General features: G+C 44.5%; 1 protein-coding gene across 4 annotated transcripts in view; it reads right to left on the reverse strand.

The window, feature by feature from the left end:
• Positions 1-1,185: 1,185 nt before the first annotated feature.
• steap3 (STEAP family member 3, metalloreductase) overlaps positions 1,186-23,494 on the reverse strand; it is a 54,964-nt gene continuing 32,655 nt past the window's right edge. For 2 of the 4 annotated variants that reach the window (XM_038789832.1, XM_038789831.1), the window contains 5 exons: positions 19,606-19,746; positions 17,886-18,368; positions 11,932-12,459; positions 8,768-8,932; positions 1,186-4,025 (listed from right to left, as the gene is read on the reverse strand). In XM_038789832.1, the coding sequence (XP_038645760.1) occupies positions 3,729-4,025; positions 8,768-8,932; positions 11,932-12,459; positions 17,886-18,359 (1,464 nt within the window). In that variant the 5' untranslated portion in view covers positions 18,360-18,368; positions 19,606-19,746 and the 3' untranslated portion in view covers positions 1,186-3,728. The remainder of the gene's footprint in view (positions 4,026-8,767; positions 8,933-11,931; positions 12,460-17,885; positions 18,369-19,605; positions 19,747-23,494) is intronic. The other 2 variants (XM_038789830.1, XM_038789829.1) reach the window with 1 other exon arrangement.

Genomic DNA, 23,494 nt, shown 5'->3' on the forward strand with positions numbered 1-23,494 from the left:
TGTAGAATGTTAGTGTAAGGGCAGCACAGTAGTTAGCACTGTTGCTTCACAGCTCCAGGGTCCCAGGTTTGATTCCTGGCTTGGGTCACTGTGCAGAGTCTGCACGTTCTCCCTGTGTCTGTGTGGGTTTCCTTCGGGTGCTCCAGTTTCCTCCCACAGGTTCCGAAAGATGTGCTGTTAGGTAATTTGGACATTCTGAATTCTCCGTGTACCCGAACAGGCGCCGGAATGTGGCAACTAGGGTTTTTTCACAGAAACCTCATTGCAGTATTAATGTATGCCTACTTGTGACAATAAAGATTATTATAAAGCAAGACAAGAATTCCCACAGCACTGTTAAAAATATTGAAAAGTGCAAATACTTGACAGCAGTTTGTTTTATTTTAAATCCCACAAAATGTCTATTATTCAAAGGTATCAAACATACAATACTTTCCAAAAAGGACTATTGATTGGAAGCAAACATGAACTTTTGAATCTGAATTATTCCTCCAGGTCAGATTTGCCATATGAAAGAGGAGCAATTTTTAAAAGGAGGAAATTTAAAAAGTGAGGCTCTTATTAAATTGAATTCCTTAAAGTGTAAGGCACTTAGAGAGAGGTTAAAACTACTGGGTCCAATGTTGTAAACATTTGCAGTGTGCATGTCATCTTTGCTCCTGAGGCAATGCCCCTCTTGTCTTGTTAGCAGTAGATGAGATGGAAGAAATAGCCTTCCTCGCCACTATAATTTATACAGTGAGGTCAAGGAGTGGTTAGCTGATGATACTGCAAAATGGTTGCACAGAAAGATTGCTACCCGTGGTGGATCTCTGCATCTCATTCCATATGGCTATGTGTCTGTTGTACACTGAAGGAAAACCCAATCCTTCTTGCTAATTATTATCATTCAGGTTAAGGCAGTCTAGCCCTTTAATTGTAAACTTCCTTGCCATGAAGATATTGTTAGCTAAACACTGAATTTTAAACTGATCAAATGTTTTTAAAACATATCAGCAATATAGGTAATAGCTGATAGATACCATAAGCTGATATTTAGAAAAAGATTGACCATTTCAATCCCAAAATAAAGTATGCTTTTGAAATATAATCCACGTATTCAGTACTATGTTTTTATTCTGTTGGTATTTCTACTTTCTTGAAAAGTCTGTCATGCTGAAAATTGTTAAAAAATCAAACCATCAATTTAACTGAAGCAATACCAAGTTTTATTTCATTGCATGCAGGAATAGTTATATATTTGATTGCAGGATTGTATAGTCATCCCGAGTATGTTTTTAAGTGACTCTAACCTAACTCTGGAAACATTTCTGGACAATCCTTTAAATTAAAATGCAAATTTGCAGAGGTGATGGATAGATTTGAAATTGCAGTAATTTAGAGGGAAAACAAAACTTTTAATCAGCTACTATATAATTAAATCAAAATTTCAACTGAAATACATAACATGGTCCAGTGTTTAATTACTAAAGTCTTCTTTGTATGTGGTAAACTGGGATCAATGTTTCCAGCTCCCCTTGTACACCATGACCATTGCTTATGTTCAAAAAATGTAATTTCAAAACTATCTTCAAACTTTCAATTCTTTTTTTAAAAAAAGTACACAGGAGCAATGTAGGTGTTGTACAAAATGAATACACAAATCTGTATCTAGAAAATTCTCATGTATCTATATGCAAAATTGTAAATCTTTATCCATTTTAATCAAATTGCAGTGTACATAATGTATAGATTTTATTTAGCATTTACACAATCTTGCAGAATACAAACTTCATACACTTTATGAAATAAAGAAATATATATTTAGATTGTCTGCCAGTTTGTGCTGGTTTTAACAGTGCAACCTGGCTGAAATTGGTCAAACAAGTGTGGAATTTTAAACACGTTATGTGAAGCATAAATCAAAATTTGGAACTTTAATGCTGATTTAAAAATATTGTGCAGAAAGCCACACCCTCCAATAAAGCTGTCCAGGTCCCCAGTTGAAATAACGTGGAAGATAAGCTTTTATCAATCGTGCCTATTTACAGTTGGTACAGGAGGTTCTACAAATTTAACTTTTAGAAGTTTACATATTAAGAAATAATTACTAAGAAGCTGACTTGCGAACTCCAGGAAAACATGTTAATTCTTCTGTATAGTTTTAAAGTCACTTCTAGAGTTTAAAATCTGTTTACTCACAGATGATGAACTTGTATCCCGTTACAAATGTTTCTTTTTTTGATAAACCTATTTTCAGTTGTCCTAAGAATTGCACTCGGTGCCACTCCAATACAATGAATTATTCTTTCATAAAAAGGAGAAAAAATGATCTATAGCACAGATTAATTCAGCTGATTTTAAATATGTAATGATGTAAATTAGTGTGGGTAAAACAAGAACCTCAATTTCATTTTGGTAAGTTGCAGTTTCCCAATTCTGTCCCAAGTCTAGTGTGTTTTAAACAATAAATTTACTGAGTAAGTCCTTACATCCCTATGTTTGGTGATGGTTGGCCACAGTCATTATTTAGTTTGTACCAACACAAGTATACATATGGGACACTTTACAGCTTTACTGATTAATACAATGCCAGAACTTGGATTAGACTCATCATTAAATATCTTGTGGTGTAATTGTCGACTTTACATTATCTAATCCTGTACACGTTATATTATCAATTATAATGGCGGCACAGTGGTTAGCACTGCTGCATCACAGCGCCAGGGACCATAGACCACAGGCCAGAAGCTTCGAGTTCAATTCTGACCTGGAGTCATTGTCTATGTGGAGTTTGCACATTCTTCCCGTGTCTATGTGGGTTTCCTCCCACAGTCCAAAGATGTGCAGGTTAGGTGGATTGGCCATGTTATATTGCCCCTTAGTGTTCAAAGGTTAGGTGGGCTCATGGGGATGTAGCAGGGGAGTGGGCCCAGGTGGGGTCCTGTTTCGGAGGGTCAGCATAGACTCGTTGGGCTGACTGGCCTCCTTCAGCACGATGGATTCTATGATTCTAACTAATGATACCATAATGGATGTTTGGCAAGTGCAATGTTTAGAGGAAGAGAGTGCTATGCAAGAATTATAAAACTTTATAAAATGCAGTGTTTTCCATCACTGGGTGTAACCACAATATATGAAATGAATGAAATGAAAATCGCTTATTGTCACGAGTAGACTTCAATAAAGTTACTGCGAAAAGCCCCTAGTTATCACATTCCGGCACCTGTCCGGAGAGGCTGGTACGGGAATCGAACCGTGCTGCTGGCCTGCTTTAAAAGCCAGCGATTTAGCCGAGTGGCTTCTTATTGATTTAGGGCCTATCAGGGCATCATGCGAATGCCAGTACAAGTCTTCATAACTCTGTATTCATCGAAGTACCGATCAATTTAATACTACTGTACTATTTCATATCCTGAAAATGCTTCTTTGAGCAATTTGGAATGAAACTGTTTCTTCCTCAGGAAACTAGCACAGTATCAACTCATCTCAAAACTATTTAATAAATGACAAGGGTCTTTATCACGGCCTATGCAGATAATGAATAAAATGCTATCAATTATCTTTTTTATACAAAGCATAAGCAAAATGTAAACAATAATTGTTTCCGTATATTTAAGAGCCGACACTTATTCTTTAGCAACACCTCGATCTCTTGTACATTTTGAAAACACTATAGAAATAGAATTTGTGCTTCATAATTTATTTGGGCAAATTCTTACAAATGACAGTTATTGCAAAGGTAGTATTCAAACTAGGCTGGTGTTCTCGGCATTGAAATCTGAAAAACGGTAGACTTCACCCGCATCATGGAACATCGCCTGATGATTAGCCTCCCAGCCACGTCTGATCCGTGTCAGTTTGCGATTCACAAAGGGGAGGAATAGGTACGCTTTGGCCAGAAGGACTGTGCAAGGCACAACAAGAGCAATTGTGAATGTAGGTGGCAGGTAGAATTTGTATTGGGCTGATTCGAAGGCTTTACGCCATCCGAATGTTAGTGTGTGCAGAGTGCTGATCACCAGTGCAGCGCATCCAAGCCGGGACTGAAAAACAAAGGTTCACATAATTGATTGTGTCTTTTACAAATTATTCACATGCAATCTGTAAAGCATTTAAGGTGCATCAGCTATCAAACCATCACGCTATATTTTTCTAATATCCATTTCATTGTTTTGTATTTTATGTTGACATTACATTAGTGGATATTGCATCATTTGTTTCCATCATAATTCACCAATCAATAAAAACGATAGGATAAAAGACAGTAATTGTTTCTGAATCAAAGCATGAATAAATTTCACATTTTGTCATCAATAAAATCAGTAAAACTGCAAGTAAAGCACAGTGTTAATGATATAGAAGGCTGGATTCTCCGATTTTGAGACTAACTGCTGACTTTTACAAGGCAAAAACGAGCAACAGATGCAGCGATTCGGCAATTCTAAAAGGGCTAGCACCGTCATCACGTGAAACGCCATCGTTTGCAAGCGAAACGACGCTGGATCCGTGATTGCCGCATATTAGGCTCATATGCTGTAGCCACCATTCATCTCCCCACACACACACACCGTCCCAGCCAACAAGATGGCTGGAAGGAGAGGTTCGGGAATGCTGAGCTGGAGACCCTCCTGGATGCCGTGGAGGAGAGGCGGATGACCCTGTACCCCAGCCCGGGAGGAAGGTTGTCAGACGCCGCCGTTCGCAGGTGGCAGGCGTGGTCAGCGCCATTGGCTAAGTCGCCCAGACTACCTTCCAGTGCAGGAAGAAACTGCACAACCTCCTCAGGGCGGCCAGGGTGAGTAGGTAGCACTGTGCCCCTGGCACCATCACCCCTACCCCCCACACACATGAAACCCAGACCCCTCCCTGGGGACAGCTGAACCCCCACTCTGCCCCTCATGCCTGCATCCATGCCAGCTGCATTGACCTGGTGCCACGGCCAGAGGCCAATCTCTACCCAACCCCTGGGCTGCATCCACCGGACACTGTCTAACAGTGTCATTGTTTGTGTTTGCTGCCAGGAGTGGGAGAATACTGGGTGGTGGTGCACTAGACCCGCATCCCCTCACCATGCCCAAGCAGAGGGCACTGGACGAGGTTGGTGGCTCGGAGGAAAGTGTGGTGCGGAGGTTGGCGGCAGGTGAAGAAGTGAGACCCCCTGCTCCTCATGACACATGTGTGCCCCCCACACCACCACAGACCCCTCAGCCCCCCACACCCCCGTCCGCCTGTCTAACCATGCATGCCGTCGTGTCTTACAGGACCTGTCGGAGAGGGGCCCGGTCCATCCAGAGCCCCCCGCCCCCAACCAGTTCCAAAGCCGGTGAGCCCCAGATGGCAGAGCACTGATGGGGAGAGCAGCCGGAACACCAGCCCACTGCCCGAGACACAGGACACCACAACGTTTGGGTCAGAAGAGGACACAGACTTTCCGTCACAGCTGTCTCCAACACCTTCCACCATCCCAGAGGTCATCAACTCGGTTGAGCATACCAGTGAGGAGGCTCCAGGGACACTATCTGGTGCACACCACACATTGCATCTGATACAGCAGGTGGGGGTAGGAGCAGCCGAGGGGCTGGACAGTCGGAAGGCAGGCCAGCCCCAGCAACCAGCTGCTGCCCAGAGGGGTCCCAGGCTCCTGGAACATCCAGTCCTACCCACAGTGCAGATGCAGGCAGAGACCCAGGGATTACAGGAGGGCACAATGGCCGGTGTCCAGCACCTGCGGGTGCAGGTGGAAGACTCCATCCGTGTGCAGGAGCAGAGGGTGATGCTGGTCATGCGTGCAACCCAGGTCGGCACCGCGCGGGTGCCATCTGCAGTGGAGGCAATGAAGGTGACGGTGTCAGATATGGGTCAGCGTGTGCAAGGCCTGGGACATTCTGTGTAGCGGGGGCGGAGGCCCAGGACAGGGCTGCCCTCTCACTGGCAGCCATGTGCCAGAGTCACCTGGACATTGCAGCGGCGCTCTTCAGCATGGCCCAGCCACAGCAGGCCATGGCAGAGTGGCGGCGGCATTGCCCAGGCGCAGGCTAGCGTGATGCAGACTCAGGAGGTGGCCCACACGCAGAGGGACGTTGCCCACACCCAGAGGGACATGGCCCACTTATTGGCTGATGTGGCATGGACCCGGAGTGTGGTGGCACAGTCGCAGCGTGATGTGGTGCAGTCCCAAATGGAGATGGGCCACTCCCTGTGCTCCATGGCCGTGAACGTGCAGACCCTTGTCGAGACCTTGGCGGGCCTCCAGGACTGGCAGCGCCAGGTGGTGTGGGGGTCTCAGGGCATGGCTCCGCTCGCACCCTCATCCCATGTAGTAGCCCAGAGGCCATCGAGCACCCTGAGGGAGGAGGTGATGCTGGGGCCCGTGCTGGTGACCCCCACAGGGGAGGTGCTGGAACACCACAGCACCTCGGACCACCCCCCCACCTCAGATGTGGGGGGGCTGTCCGAGGTGTTTTGGTGTTCCGGCACCTCCCCTGTGGGGGTCGTCACTATCCCTCCCCCCCTCTGCATCTGGTGGGTAGTGGGCAGAACAGGGCGGCACCACGCCACCCAGGACACCCGAGCAGCAGCCGGGCCCATCCAGGCTAGGTCGCCCCAGGAGACATACAACAACAGAAGTCACAGCAGGCCGCCTCCACTTCTGCTGTACCATCTGGGAACCACCTAGACACAGTGATCGGGCCAGAAAGTTAGACACCAGTTAAGTTGGCATGGGTGCAAGGCACAGTTTAGTTGTGGGGGGGGGGGGGGGGGGTGTTAGGGCACAGACTGTATACATTTGTTCATGATTTTTAAAACCACAAGAGAAACACGCCGTCAGGAAATCGGTACAGCCGAGGCGCTGAATCGTGGAGCCCCCCCCATCATGCATCGGGCCCGCGAATGATATGCCTACTGTCCTTTCAGGCCGCGTTTACATCGTTTCTGGAGGGCCGGAAAATCTCGATTTGGCTTCAAACCGACGTCCACCTTGATTTTGGCTTCGGAAGCTATTTGCCCGATAGTGTTTCCCGATTTCGGCGTCGGCTAACGGAGATTCCAGATCAGAATGTCAGAATTATGTCAAATGTCAGAATATTAGTAAAGTACACTGTTTCATTTTTTAAAAACTGGATGTGGGTATCACTGGTTATGTCAACATTTATTGCCCATCGCTAATTGCCCTTGAAGGGTTGGTGAGCTGCCTTCTTGAACCACCCCTTTTTATTTATTTATTTTTAAAATTTTACTTTTAGGGTTCCCAATACAGTATTTTCCAATTGAGCGGCAATTTATCGTGGCCAGTCCACCTACCCTGCACATCTTTGGGTTGTGGGGGTGAAACCCAGGCAAACGGGGAGAAAGTGCAAACTCTACATGGACAGTGACCCAGAGCCGGGATCAAACCTGGGACCTCGACGCCGTGAGGCAGCTATGCAAACTACTGCGCCATTGGGCTGCCTTAATCGCCCCTTTTGATGACACTAACTTACCATAATACGGCAGCTAATGCCCAAAGCCACTTTGAGGAGCTGCATAGAGAAGGTAAGTGGGTTGAGCAATGCATTGGAGGAGGAGTATCCACAAACAGCTGCATCCTTAATGATGAGGAAACCTAGCACATCATTCCAAAAGACAAGGCTGATGTATTTGCAACAATCTGAAGCCAGAAAATGCCAAGTGGATGATCCATTTGCAGCACGGTAGCACACGTGGATAGCACTGTGGCTTCATAGCACCAGGGTCCCAGGTTCGATTCCATGCTGGGTCACTGTCTGTGCGGAGTCTGTACGTTCTTCCCGTGTCTGCGTGGGTTTCCTCTGGGTGCTGCGGTTTCCTCCCACAGTCCAAAGACGTGCAGGTTAGGTGGCTTGGCCATGCTAAATTGCCCTTAGTGTTCAAAAAGGTTAGGAGGGGTTATTGGGTTATGAAAATGAAAATCGCTTTCTTGTCACGAGTAGGCTTCAATGAAGTTACTGCGAAAAGCCCCTAGTCGCCACATTCCAGCGCCTGTCCGGGGAGGCTGGTACGGGAATCGAACCGTGCTGCTGGCCTGCTTGAAAAGCCAGCTATTTAGCCCAGTGAGCTAAACCATGGGGACAGGGTGGCAATGAGGGCTTAAATGTATCGGTGCAGACTCGATGGGCCGAATGGCCTCCTTCTGACTGTATGTTCTATGTTCTTAAATGGCTCCAATCCTTAATGATGAGGAAACTTAGCACATCAGTGCAAAAGACAAGGCTGATGTATTTGCAACCATCTTAAGCCAGAAAATGCCAAGTGGATGATCCATTTCAGCCTCCTCCGGAGGTCTCCAGAACCACCAATGTCAGTCGAAAACAAGATGTTGAGATGCTGGCGTTGCATTGAGAAGAGACATTGGATTCAGAAATGCAACTAAAATATGTTGTCTGTACAGCCATGTACAAAAGAAAATCACATTGTTTACATCGGAATTTCTGCCAATTGAGTTTAAAAATATGACCAGCAGGAATGTTGTTAATGGAAGACTGAAGGAACACCACCAGAATGTGTTTGGTAAATTGAGAAAATTAACAAAACCTTTCACATTACAGACCAACATTCAAACCTTGGCACTAAATCCCAACTGAAGAATTGGTGCTGATGTTTCTAAACAGCCACATTGCTGCTTTTTCAGGAGTCTTTATGAACAGAGATGCCCGCCCCGACCATTCTATGACTAAATCTTCACTTGAATTAATTAAGTTCATCGCGGATAAGAATCACAGAGTGTTAGTGTAAAATATCAGGACAATAAAAAATGAAGTTCTCTTACTTGAATGAAACTAAATTCCCTCCAGTTCATAGAACCTGCCACTGTTGGCAGAGAGGTCACTGCGAGCAGCGAAAGCACGCCAATAGCCAGAATTCCAAAGAAAAGATAAAGTTCCATCCTCCACACTTCTTCCTCCACCCAAGCATCACCTTTATTATTTTTAAACTGATATGGTAACAGAATAAGATTTGTGTAAATAGGACACCATATATAACATACCTTTTGAACAAGCAGTTTACTGGCTACTTACACAAACACAATGTAATTGGAGTAACAATTAATCATCTCCCCTTCTGTGCCAGTTTAGCAAGGATTGAAAAACAAATCTTTTGTTTTTAGTTTTGGTGAAAAGTCCGCACCCAACATGTAAATCTGCATTTTCTCTTTACAAATGTTGACAGATTGACCTGCTGTGCATTTCCAGCATTTGTAATTTTCCTTTTTATTCAAACAGTTACGACTCATTTCAAAGTACTTCATTTTATATGCTATGTTTTGGGATGTCAGAATTGTGAAAATGTGCTATGTAAATAATATGCCACACAGCGATGTCAATGTGTTGTTGCAGATGCTAATCAGCTATCAAATGGTTTTTAATCTGAGATCCTCATTAATATTTCAAAATGGCTGATTTCCAATTGTCTGAGTAAATTAACTGTTTCTTAGACTTCACTTGATTCATTTGGAGAAGATGGAATATAACCATTTCAATTTGAACTTTACCACCATTTACCTTATGATTCCCACCCGCCGCCCCAGTGCAGTGCTGGGTACTGGGAATTGCAAATTTGATATCGTTGAGCTCAGTTGGCTAGACAGCTGGTTCATGATGCAGAGTGAGGCTCGCAGCAAGAGTTCAATTTCCATACCGGCTGAGGTTATTCATGAAGGCCCCGCCTTCTCAATCTTGCTCCTTGACCGAGGTGTAGTGATCCTCAGGTTAAATTACCACCAGTCAGCTCTCCCCCTCAAAAAGAAAAGCAACCTGCGACTTCTGTAGACTTTATCGTTACCTGTTATCACCATATCCATGTTTTGGGGGTTAATACAGGGCCAAAATGTGTAAGGACATGACTGGGAACAAGAGTCAGAATAACCCCTTACTGACTGTAAGACCCTCAGGTCACTATATTGATTGTAAGACCCCAGAAAGAATCTGAAGCTAAATGGGAAATGCTGGAAAATCTCAGCAGGTCCGGCAGAATCTGTAGGGAGAGAAAAGAGGTAACGTTTCGAGTCCAAATGACCAAGCTTTGACAAAGGATCATCTGGACTCAAAATGTTAGCTCCTTTCTCCCCCTACAGATGCGCTAGACTCAAAACGTTAGCTCCTTTCTCCCCCTACAGATGCTGCCGGACCCAAAATGTTTTGCATCTTTCTCCACCTACAGATGCTGCCAGACCTGCTGAGATTTTCCAGCATTTTCTCTTTTGGTTTCAGATTCCAGAATCTGCAGTAATTTGCATTTATGAAGCTAAATGGGAATGTTTTCCAAATGAAAATTCTCATTTTTCAAAGTGGTTGGCAAAGTGGGCCTTTTAAAAGATATTAAGGAAGATAGGTCTCCTGGGCCAGATGTGATTTACCCCAGAATACTGGGCCTGTTCCTGTGATGTGTTGTTCAAAATCTGTGGTTTGGTCCCCAAAACTTCACATTACGTCCCATGCAATGTGGAATGACTCCATAATTTTCTGTTGATTCCTGTAAGCTATTTGGAAATTTTAAGTACAAGTTTCACCTTGTTCTAAGCACCAGGTGGCACGGTAGCACAGTGATTAGTACTGTTGCTTCACAGCGCCAGGGACCTCGGTTAGATTCCCGGCTTGGGTCACTGTCTGTGCGGAGTCTGCATGTTCTACCCATGTCTGCATGGGTTTCCTCCGGGTGCTCTGGTTTCCTCCCGAAATACATGCTCGTTGGGAGAATTAGACTTTCTGAATTCTCCCTCCATGTATCCAAACAGGCGACTATGGGATTTTCTCTGTAATTTCATTACAGTGTTAATGTAAGCCTACTTGTGACACTAATAAAGATTATTATTAAGTAAACATCGTGTTGCAGTTAAAGAATTATTCAAACACTGATCAGTGAGTAAAAAGCTGGAAAAGTAAAAAGGCAATCAGAATTCACAGCTTTTATCACAGTTGTCTATTTATGATTTTTATTAATGCCACAGACAGCATTTGTTTTTATAACTTTAGAGTACCCAATGCTTTTTTCCAATTAAGGGGTAATTTACCGTGGCCAATCCACCTATCCTGCATATTTTTGGGTTGTGGGGGCGAGACCCACGCAGACTCAGGAGAAGGCACAAACTCCACACGGCCAGTGAGCGGGGCCGGGATCGAATCCGGGTCCTTGGCGCCGTGAGGCAGCAGTGCTAACCACTGTGCCACCTACAGACAGCATTGTCAAAGTTATTTAACAGTGGTTCTTCAGAAATAAAATTGAATAGTATCTATCTGAAAACAGTAGTATTAAATCCAAAACAAGTTTTGAGCCCAAATGCATTTGACAGGTAATCAACAGTAGACTTTGCAGACTAAATACCCTTGTACAGTAGTCTCAGGTGGTTAATTATTTGTGATAGGTTCTGATAGCTGCTGTTATTTTGTCTGTTGATTACTAATTTTACTTTTAAAGTGCATGCTATTATATGTCAGTGGTTATGGCAAACCCTTTTCCAGTTAAAGGGCATTTTTCATTTAATAAGTAACTCTGCAAAACTGGGAAACACACAAGTGTAAAATATCAAATAATATCAAACATATTTAATATCATACCATAAAATTAAATAGAAAGGCAGGTGAACAATTTTCATGAATAGTATTCGAGCTACATTGATTCAGTCAGTTCAAATTACTGGATAATTTTAAGGGCATTTAAAAATGCTACTTTAATAATTGTCTGCTAATTCAAAACTCTCCCACCCCCTCCCCTCCAACCTCGCAGAAATTGACTATTTTATGTTTCCCCTAGTTAAATACCAATTTTATTGAAAAACCAAGGGGAAGGGAAGGGTCTAGTTTGGCACCATTGTAAAATGGTCATATTATTCTTTAATGAAACCCCCCACTTGGTGGTGTGCTTGCTGCACCAACTTTGGACGTTGCTAACAGTACATCTGTTCTTATGCAATGTTTAAAATCAATGTTTTCTTACCTGGGTAAAAGCCTCATTCAGGAGCTTGTAACGTGCAGATCTACGCATCGGGAGGCAGAGACTATAGACTGCATGCAAAGCAGCACAGAAAAAGCATAACAGGCCGAGCTGTTTCCTTTGTTGAAGCCACTGATCCAACCAGCGTGGAAAACGTTTATACTTGGTGCCATTATGCAGTTGGAAGATGGCTGCGAGGACTCCGGGCAGGTAAACGAGGGACAGCATTACAAACGCAACACATGGTAGAGTGATATTAACAAGATCAATTGGGATTTTATAAAACTTGTTCTGTTTTCTCATTACGTATGGATGAATGACACTTTGAAGAAAATTATAGATATAGAAAAACACAAATAAGGCTAGTGCCAGCAGAATGGGTATTTTCCAAGAGGGAAAGAGGCGAAGCGGAAGATTCTCAATCTCTTTGGCAGATGATAATGAGCCCAGATCCACAGGAATGAATCCCATATTTCGTGCCATTTGAGCTACTATACATCTCACTTCTCGGCTGTCACTGCAGATCAGTACCTGTAGGAGAATAGCGGGTGTTGAAAATTCGGATCAGTAAAAGCGGTGTCTTTCTAAAGTTTATGACTACGCACATTAAGTAAGTCAGAAGTATAATTTTGTATTTGCGGAATTTACGTTTAGAGAAGCATAGAATGGCTATAGCACAGAAGGGGGCCATTCAGCTCAAATCTGCGCCAACTTTCTGAAGGAGCAATTTAGCTATTTCCACTCCCCAGTCCTTTCATTCAGGTGCTTATCCAATCTTCCTTTGAATGCCACAACTGAATCGGCCTCCATCACTCTCAGTCAGCGTATTCCAGATTTTAACCACACAATGCGGAAAAAGTATTTTCCACATGTCGTTGTTGTCTCTTTTGTCATTCACCTTGTAATGTCCTCTTGTTCTTAATGGTAATGGTCTCTCTCTACTTTCCAGACCCTTCATGTATTTTCAACATCTCTAGGAAATATAATCTCAACCTTTTCTTAATGCAAGTTAAAAAACGTCCCTTGTCTCTGGGACTCTTGTAAATCTTTCCTTTACCTTCTCCAATGCCACCATATCTTTGCTTAAGAGGTGCCCATAACTGGGGCTGGAATTTCCAGGGTGCTGTGGTGAGGGGAGGGTGGGTAAAAGAGGAAGTGCGATCTTGGAAGGTGGGAGCAAGGCTCTCCTCCCTCTTTCCCAACTTTTCCCATCACCAACCATGCAGCTAAACCTGCTAGGCTTTCCACATGACATGGACCTCCTTCTGCCTTGGGGAAAACAGCAATGGAGGCGGGTGAGGCCCTCATGTTCACATTAATTGGTCACTTAAGGGTCTGAATAGGTTAGAGGACAGCTAAGCACCCCAACATTGCCCCCCATGGGGGCGGGTAGGAAGGTAGCAGAAAGGCCACATGCTGGATTTTAAGAGCAGATGGGGCAATTTTTCCAACTTGCCCTGCCACCTTTAACAATTTTTGCACACATGCGCCAGAACTCTGTTCTGTTCCTGCACCACCTTTAGAATTGTACCCTTTAGTTTACTTGTGTATTACTGACAACCACTTTGTTGGGCTCACAGTGTGGCTACGCATGCTGGAAATTACAAAAAATATATTACATTATATATTCTCACAGAGGGTCCTGTCCTTTGCAGGTAGAATTGCAGTTTTTTCAACTCAGCTTTGGAGACAGCCATTCCTTGGATCATTTCCCATGGCAACGCCTTGGCCAATCTGAGACAATCTGCCCGACATGATTTTAAACAAAAACTTGGCAGTTAACTGTTCCCTGGTGCAATCAGTACACTCTTCTTATGCAGTATAAATTATTGTTCCCTTTACCACTGATATTCTTGAGAATCTGTCCTGGTGAGCGCAAGACAAAAAGCTTCGAAAGCTTCTCACTTTTCAGGAAAACTCTAGTTCCTTTATTTTTCATTGCCTCTCTTCATTCTCCTGCACAAAATGTAGCAGTTTGCACTTACCTGTAGTCTGCAGGCCAGAAAGAACCCCAGACAATGTTCACACTCACTTTTAAAAAAAATATTTTTTATTCTCCTCTTTTTTCACATTTTCTCCTAAATTTACACCCACCAACAATAAAGAATAATCAGTAACAAATATGTCAATCCCCATATCAATAACAACGATCCCATCCTCCCACCAAACCCCAAACATTAGCACGCATGTTCACACAAACAAATGACAAAAAGGAATTAGGGATCACCCATAGTCACCATTAACACACACAGCACCCCCCTCCCCCTAACCCTCCCACCCACCCGCCCCAACTAATGTTCGATGTTATCCAGTTCTTGAAAGTGCACAATGAATAATACCCATGAATTGCAGAACCCCTCCATCCTTCCCCTCAGTTTAAACTTAACCTTCTCAAGAGTCAAGAATTCCAACAGGTCCCCCTGCCACGCCAGGGCACAGGGTGGAGAGGTTGCTCTCCAACCTATCAGAATCTGCCTTCGGGCGATCAACGAGGCGAAGGCTACAACATCAGCCTCTGCGCCAGTTTCCAAACCCGGCTGGTCCGACACCCTGAATATGGCCTCCCTGGGACCCGGGTCCAGTCTCACGTGCACCACTTTAGAAATGACCTTAAAAACCTCCTTCCAGTAATCCTCTAGCTTTGGACAGGACCAAAACATATGAACGTGATATCAGCCCCCCCCCCCCCCCCGGGCAACATTCACACATACCTTCTACTTCTTCAAAGAATCAGCTCATCCTCGCCCTTGTGAGGTGTGCTCTGTATACCACCTCCAGCTGTATCAGCCCCAGCCTCGCACACGAGGTGGAGGCGTTCACTCTCCGGCGCACCTCACACAACAAACCCTCCTCCATATCCTCTCCCAACTCTTCCTCCCACTTTGCTTTGATCCCTTCCTGTGGTGCCGTCTCCTCTTCCAAAATAGCTCCGTAAACCGCCGACATTGTCCCCTTCTCCAGTCCCCCTGTTGTCAGCACCTCCTCCAGCAATGTGGAGGCCGGTTCCTCCGGGTAGCTCTGTATCTCCTTCCTGGCAAAATCTCAAACCTGCATGTATCTAAACATTTCCCCCTGCTCCAGCCCATACTTCGCTTCCAGCTCCTTCAATCCTGCAAACCGACCCCTAAGAAACAAATCTTTTAGTGTCTTAATCCCCTTCGCCTCCCATGTCCGAAAATTTCCATCCCACTTCCCTGGCTCAAATCTGTGGTTCCCCCGAATCAGCATTTCCCTTGACACTGCCGCCAACCCGAAGTGTTGGTGAAACTGCCTCCAAATTCTCAATGAAGCTATTATTACCGGACTCCCTGAGAACTTCCCTGGGGCTATCGGGAGCGGTGCTGTTGCTCGTGGTTTCAATCCCGACCCCCTGCACAAACTCTCCTCCATTCTGACCCACTGGGAATCAACCCCTCTGACCCAGCTCCACACCTTCTCCACATTCGCCATCCAGTAGTAATACATCAGTTTCGGAAGATCCAAAACCTTGTCTGCCTTCTCCTCTGTAGCAGCATCTTTCTAACTCTGGTCACCTTCCCTCCCCATAGAACGAAGTAATCCTTCCCTCAATCTCTCTGAGAAAAGCCTTTGGCAGGAAAATTGGCAGGCATTGAAAAATAAACAGAAATCACGGCAACATGTTGATTTTAACCGCCTGTACCCGACCCGCCAGTGACAGAGGGAGACCATCCCACCTTGCCAGATCAGCTTTCACTCTCCCCACCAAACTAGAAATGTTGTACCTGCGGAGCCCCCCCCGCTCCCGGGAAACCTGCACCCCCAGGTACCTAAAGAGAGCCCCTGCCCTACGGAATGGCAGCTGCCCAGACACCACAAAATACTCACTCTTGTCGAGATTTAGTTTGTACCCCGAGAAAGACCCAAACACTCGAATCAGCTCCGATATTCCCCCTATCGACACACTCTGTTCCGACACGTATAACAGCAAGTCATCGGCATACAAGGAAACCCTATGCTCTATCCCCTCCCGCACTATTCCTTTCCATACCCCCGAGCTTCTTAATGCGATGGCCAACGGCTCAATCGCGAGAGCAAACAGCAGGGGACCATAGGACATCCCTGGCTAGTCCCACGGTGGAGAAAAGTATCTCGAGCTGATTTTATTTGTGCAGACACTCGCCCTCGGCTCCTTATACAGTAGCTTTACCCAGTTTACAAATCTTGGTCCAATCCCAAACCGCTCCAGAACTGCCATCAAGTACACCCATTCTACCCGATCAAACGCCTTCTCAGCGTCCAATGCCACAACCACCTCTATTTCCTTCCCATCTGCCGGTGCCATAACGGTGTTCAATACCCTTCTAACATGTGAAAAGAGCTGCCTCCCTCTCACGAACCCCGTCTGATCTTCACCTATCACCTTCGGGAGGCAATCCTCCAGCCTACCCGCCAGTACCTTCGCCAATACTTTTGCGTCCACATTCAGAAGTAATATGGGCCAATATGACTCTCACTCCTTTGGATCCTTATCATTTTCTAGCAACAGGGAAATCGATGCCTGCCCCAAGGTTTGTGGCAACACCCCCTTCCCTATCACCTGTTCAAACATCCCCACCAACAGAGGTGCCAGCATATCGTTGAATTTTTTATAATATTCCACCGGAAACCCATCTGGCCCTGCCACCTTCCCCAACTACATCCTCCCAATCGCATCCTTTATCTCCTGCTCCACTATCGGTCCTTCTAATGTAGCCCTGTCCCCCTCCCCTAACCTCGGGTACTCCAACCCATGTAGAAATTCCGGCATCTCACGATCTGCCCTGGGTGGCTCTGCCCTGTACAACCCCTCATAAAATTCCTCAAAGACCTTGTTAATCAGATCAACCAACTTCCTTGCCCCATCCCTCACCTGAAGAATTTCCCTTGCCGCTGCCTCCCTCCGGAGCTGACCTGCTAACATACTTATCTCCATGCTCGTAAACTGCACCCCTTGCACGTCTCAGTTGGCACACCGCCTTCCTGGTAGATAGTCGGTCAAAGCTCGCCTGTAGTTCCTTCCTCTTTTCCAACTTCGCTGGGTCCCCATCTTCTGCATTACTCCTATCTACCTCTAATATCTCATCTATTACCCTCTGTCGCTCCAACCTCTCCTCTTTGTCCACCCTGGCCTTAAACGAAATCACCTCACCCCTCACCACTGCCTTTAGAGCCTCCAAGACAACTGCCTTCGACACCTCACTCGTACATTTGAAACCTACATATTCCTCAATCACCTTTTCAATTTTGTAACAATGTTTACACTCAAAGGAGTTTCATACCTGTGCACTGTTTACTCCACAGTGAGATCATGTCCCAATTCGAGATTTCTAATTTTGTTTCAGTACAAAGTAGAAACTGCTTTAAATCAACATTCAAGTAAATTCATGATGCTTGGGATCTGAAACTGTAGATCTCTTCTGGGAGGTAAATTGTAGACATGACCATAATCAGCACCATAAATACACGGTGCTTTCAGCATAGAAGTCCAACTTTGAAACTTCAAAATCCTTTCCAAAAGCTTATACGCCGAGTCTAAAATGTGTTAAGCCAAGCAGCAAAAAGGAATTAAATGCTTGGTCTTGCCGATGTTAAGGCACTGAAAAACTGTACACAACCTCAGTGGGAAGGCGGCAAAGCCAAACTACTCTTTCTGAGGAGGAGGAGGAATATTTTCAAATTTTTAATTAGATAATTCCGGTTTGTTCTCATGCTTTGCAATTGACATTAAGAAATTACTTTCCACCTGTCTTAACTGCGCCCAGGAAAGGAAATGGGAGATGCCCCAATATACATTAAATTTATGGAAAGATTTAAGCTTTTACCTCCCTCTCTCTGACATTCCACCAGTAGAAAAACAGCTCGAGGTACCATCGATGTCTTTGATTAATTAAATGTCAACTCCATCATAATCACAACAAAGGAATGATTTTGCATCATTTTGTTTCTGTGATACGCACCTGTTTATCTCCATCTCTTGCACCAAACTGTAAAGCCCAGGCCGAGATTACATTAAATGCTTTCACAACTGTGCATTCTGGGAACAGAGAGGCAAGATGTTCAGCATTTGATTCTTCATGCACATTTACTTGCACGTTGTTACTGACATCCACCAAAATCTTCCCAGTCAGCACATCTCTTAGTTCACTCAATGTGCTGTAATGTTCACGGTACATGGCTACAAAGACGATGTTGACCTTGCCTATAGCTTCTCGTTGACCAATAACCTCATTCACAGTGGGAAACAAAGCTGCAGCACGTTCAGGGTGCCGACTTCCTATAATCACACCATAGCCAGAAGAGACCAGCCGTGAAGCCAAAGAGCGGGCAAAATCTCCGGTTCCCAGAATGCCAACATCTATTTTCTGAAGGTCATATTGATGAATTTCACAATCATTTCCCAAGAGTGGTTTTACCATTTCTTTTTTTGCCATCCTTTGTAGCTGAAAGAGAGAGAAAATGTTATTTTCTGTGGACAATCCAATATTGCAGCAAATCAACACAATTCTCCCTTAGTTAATGATGGCACATCATACAGGGTACTGTTGAATTTCTCTGTCTGTTCAACTCTCAGAACAACTTGCATTTATAAAGGGTGGGCGGGTGGGGTAGTTTGCTGATTTAAGGTACCCAATTCTTTTTTCCAATTAAGGGGCAATTTAGCATGGCCAATCCTCCTACCATGCACATCTTTGGGTTGTGGAAGTGAGACCTCCACAGACACTGGGAGAATGTGCAAACTCTACACGGACAGTGCCCCAAGGTTGGGATTGAACCCTGGTCCTTGGTGCCATGTGGCAGAAGTGCTAACCGCTGTGCCAGCGTGCTGGCCCTGAATGAAGATAATTATAAAGAACTTGATATGTCGGTAAATTTTGTTTGGAATATTCTATCATCGTTTTAGCTTTACTTAGGTTTCTATTTTAACTTTTCTCATTTCTTATAACCGTGAGAAAAAAGCAAGACACGCAGGAATTAGTCTGCCACGGCCATTTTCTAAGTTTTCATAATGTGCACTGTACCATTACTGAATAATGTTATTATAGAGTCATAGAATCCCTACAGTACAGAAGGAGGCCATTCAGCCCGTAGAGTCTGCGCCAACCCTCCGAAAGAGCATCCTACCTAGACCCACTCCTCTATCCTGTCCCTAAACCCCACCTAATTTGCACATCTTTGAACACTAAGGGGCAATTTAGCACGGCCAATCCAACTAACCTGCACATCTTTGGACAGTGGGAGGGAACCCACATAGACACGGGGTGAACATGTAAACTCCACACAGACAGTGACCAAGGGCGGAATTGAACCCGGGTCCCTGGTGCTGCGAGGCAGCAATTATTGTATTATCTCTCCCAGAGTCAGAGTCAATAAAACCATTCAATAGATGCTCTACTGGCCGGCACGGTAGCACAGTGGTTAGCACTGTTGCTTCACAGCACCAGGGTCCCAGGTTCGATTCCCAGCTTGGGTCACTGTCTGTGCAGAATCTGCACGTTCTCCCCGTGTCTGCGTGGATTTCCTCCTGGTGCTCCGGTTTCCTCCCACAAGTCCTGAAAGACGTGCTGTTAAGTGAATTGGATATTCTGAATTCTACCTCAGTGTACCCGAACAGGCGCCGGAATGTAGCGACTAGTGGATTTTCACAGTAACTTCATTGCAGTGTTAATGCAAGCCTACCTGTGACAGTAATAAAGATTATTACTGGTCTTGTGGATTTTGAGTTGTGTTGTGCTTCTGATTTATTTTTGATGATTGAAGATATATATTTGATATAAACTCAGCAGTTCAATATAGCAAAAAGAAATCGATGTTTTGTTCCTAAAAGCACACATGCAAATGTATGTTTAAATTAATTCAACAACATTTGTAATCATAACTAGACACGATATAACTGAAAATAAATTTGTTCAAGTTACCTTGAAAACTTCCAGATTTTTGACATTTTATTTGAAAATGATCTATTCAAAATGAAATGTCCGAAAATAATGAAACTGACAATCACAGTAACATATACAGTGGCACACAAGTATAGAACAAAAGAATAAAGAAAAGTACAACACAGGCCCTTCAGTCCTCCCAAGCCCACGCCGACCATGCTGCCCGTCTAACCTAAAATCTTCTACATTTCCGGGGTCCGTATCCCTGTATTCGCATCCTATTCCTTTATTTGTCAAGACACCTCTTAAACACCACTCTCGTACCTGCTTCCACCACCTCCTCCGGCAGAAAGTTCCAAGCATCCACTACCCTCTGTGTAAAAAAACTTCCCTCGCACATCTCCTCTGTACTTTCCCCCATGCACCTTAAACCTATGTCCCCCAGTAATTTTAGCACAGGACTAAATAGCTGGCTTTGAAAGCAGACCAAGGCAGGCCGGCAGCACAGTTTAATTCCCGTTCCAGCTTCCCCGAACAGGCGGCGGTATGTGGTGACTAGGGGCTTTTCACAGTAACTTCATTTGAAGCCTACTTGTGACAATAAGCGATTTTCATTTCATTTCAATTGACTCTTCCATCCTGGGAAAAAGCTTCAGACTATCCACCCTGTCCATGTCCCTCATAATTTTATAGACTTCCATCAGGTCACCGCTCAACTTCCGTTGTTCCAGTGAGAACAAACCAAGTTTATCCAACCTCTCCTCATATGCCCTCCACAACAGCCAGCATCCTGGTAAACCTCTTCTGTACCCTATCCAAAGCCTCCACCTTCTTCTGGTAGTGGTGAGCAGAATTGAATCGATATTCCAAGTGTGGCTTAACTAAGGTTCTTTACAGATGTAGCATGACTTGCCAATTTTTATACTCAATTTCCCAGCTGATGAAGGCAAGCATGCCGTGTGCCTTCTTGACTACCTTCACCACCTGCGTTGTCACTTTCAGTGACCTGTGGACTTGTACAACCAGATCCCTCTGCCTGTCGATACTCTTAAGGGATCTGCCATTTATTGTATATTTCCCATCTGTATTAGACCTTGCAAAATGCACTACCTCATATTTGTCCAGATTAAACTCCGTCTGCCACCCCACCGCCCAAATCTCCAACTGATCTATATCCTGCTGCATCCTCTGACAGTCCTCATCATTATCCGCAATTCCACCAACCTTTGTGTCGTTTGCAAACTTACTAATCAAACCAGTTACATTTTCCTCTAAATCATTTATATATACTACAAATAGCAAAGGTCCCAGCACTGATCCCTGTGGAACACCACTAGTCACAGCCCTCTATTCAGAAACGAAACACACCCTTCCACTGAAGACACTCTCTGTCTTCTTTGACCGAGACAGTTGTGTGTCCATCTTGCCAGCTCACTTCCGATCCCATGTGACTTTGCCTTCTGTCCCAGTCAGCCATGAGGGACCTTGTCAAAGGCCTCAAAGTCCATGAAGACAACATTCATAATCCTACCATCAATCATCTTCATCACTTCCTCGAAAAACTCAATCAAATTAGTGAGACGTGACCTATGCTTCACAAAACCATGCTGCCTCTCGCTAAAACGTCTACTTGCTTCCGAATGGAAGTGAATCCTGTCTCGCAGAATCCTTTCCCATAATTTCCCTACCACTGACATAAGGCTCACTGGCCTGTAATTTCCTGGATCATCCTTGCTACCCTTCTTAAACAAAGGAACAACAAAAGGGTCCTCTGTTGCCAGTGAGGTTAAAATGATTTATTTTAAGGCCCCAGCAATTTCCTCCCTTGCCTCCCTCAGTATTCTGGGGTAGATTCCATTAGGCCCTTGGGACTTATCTACCTCAATGTTTTTCCAGAAGTCCAACACCTTTTTGATCTCAATGTGACCAAGACTATTTACACACCCTTCCCCAGACTCTACTGATGCAAAGTACTCATTTAGCATTTCCTCTGGCTCCACGCAGAGATTCTCCCCCCTGTCCTTGAGTGGGCCAAACCTTTCCCTGGCTACTCTCTTGCTCCTTGTATACATTTCTTGAAAGTCTTGACATTTTCCTTAAACCTGCTTCTAATGAATTTTCTTGACCCCTTTTAGCCCTCCTGACTCCTTGCTTAAGTTGCTTCCTACTTTCCTTATATTCCTCACGGGCTTAGTCTGTTTCCAGCCTGCTAGCCCTTACAAATGCTTCCTTTTTCTTTTGGACTGGCTCACAATATCCCTCATAATCCAAGATCCAGAAACTTGCCATACTTATCCTTCTTCCTCACAGGTGCATGCCGGTCCTGAATTCCTATCAACTGACATTTGAAAGCCTCCCACATGCCAGTTGTTAATTTACCTTCAAACATTTCTGTCCAATATTGCTATAATTAGCCTTCCCCCAAATTAGCATCTTCACTCGAGGACTACTCTTACCTTTATCCTATCCAACAGTACTGTAAAACTTATGGAATTATGGTCACTGTTCCCAAAATGCTCCCATAATGAATATTCAACCACCTGGCCAGGCTCATTCCCCAATACTAGGTCCAGTAGTTTCCTTTCCTAGTTGGACTATCTACATATTGTTTCAAGAAGCCCTCCTGGATGCTCCTCACAAACTCTGCCCCATCCAAGCCCCTAGCACTAAGTGAGTATATTGGTGTGTATTTAAACAGGAGGACTAGGCTATACATTTTAATATCAGAATTAAAATGCAACCTTTACCGACAATGCGTCATGATAATCCACACAAGATTAGTAAAATGTCAGGAGAAGTTAATTCAGTTTTTTGAACCTTCAACTTGTACTTCTAGTCACAATTTCACTTTGTAATCATTTGTTTTTGCAAAGCAAATACACAGGAACCCTCAACCAAGGACATTCAGTTAAACAACAATGAATATGTGGGAGAGAGAATCTAGAAAAACAGTAGCTGACCTCCAATTGATCTGCTATCTTGTTCCAAACATTCAGCTGTAAACCTTTAAGCTGTAACTGAGTTTCTATTGTCCATTTAAAATGGAATTCTGTGGCTGTTCTGAGGATACGCAACACAAGGAAATTTATATTTTATTACCCACCTCAGTTACTCCGAGAAGGTGACCTTTCTATTTGAATAATTGGAATCCTGGTGACAATGGTTTTAGATAGGAACCCCAGCACTTTGACCCAGTGATATTGTAGCAATTGCAATGTATATCCAAGTCTGGAATGAGTGTGCATTTGTGCACAATATGAAGGCAGTTGTGTTAATAAAACATTGCGGCCCCTGACTTAGTAGTAATTCAGAGGAGGGGGAGGGTGCTCTCAAAATAGTGTTAGAGAGTTACTGCAGTGCATCCTGTAAATAGTTAATACTCAGCCAGTGCTGGTGATAGAGGGGTTGGCTACTGAAACCAGTGGTAGGGGCAAGTGAACTGATCTCCACTTCGAGTTGTTGCAGTTGCTCCAATCTGAGTGTGTGTGTGTGTGTGTGTGTGTGTGTGTGTATGTGGTGGGGAGGGGTATTTCACCATAGTGAGTTGAGTTTATCAATGACGAATTAAGCGGTGAGCCACTCAACACAGAAGATCCAGTTGTTGCTCAAAGTCAGGGTTTTGCTCGCAACTAGAAAATGGGTTGTGATCCGCGGGTGGATTACGGGCAGCTGTCAGGAAGGTCGCGGAG

This window comes from Scyliorhinus canicula, chromosome 2 (genome assembly GCF_902713615.1).
Source record: "Scyliorhinus canicula chromosome 2, sScyCan1.1, whole genome shotgun sequence".
Taxonomy (NCBI): Eukaryota; Metazoa; Chordata; class Chondrichthyes; order Carcharhiniformes; family Scyliorhinidae; genus Scyliorhinus; species Scyliorhinus canicula.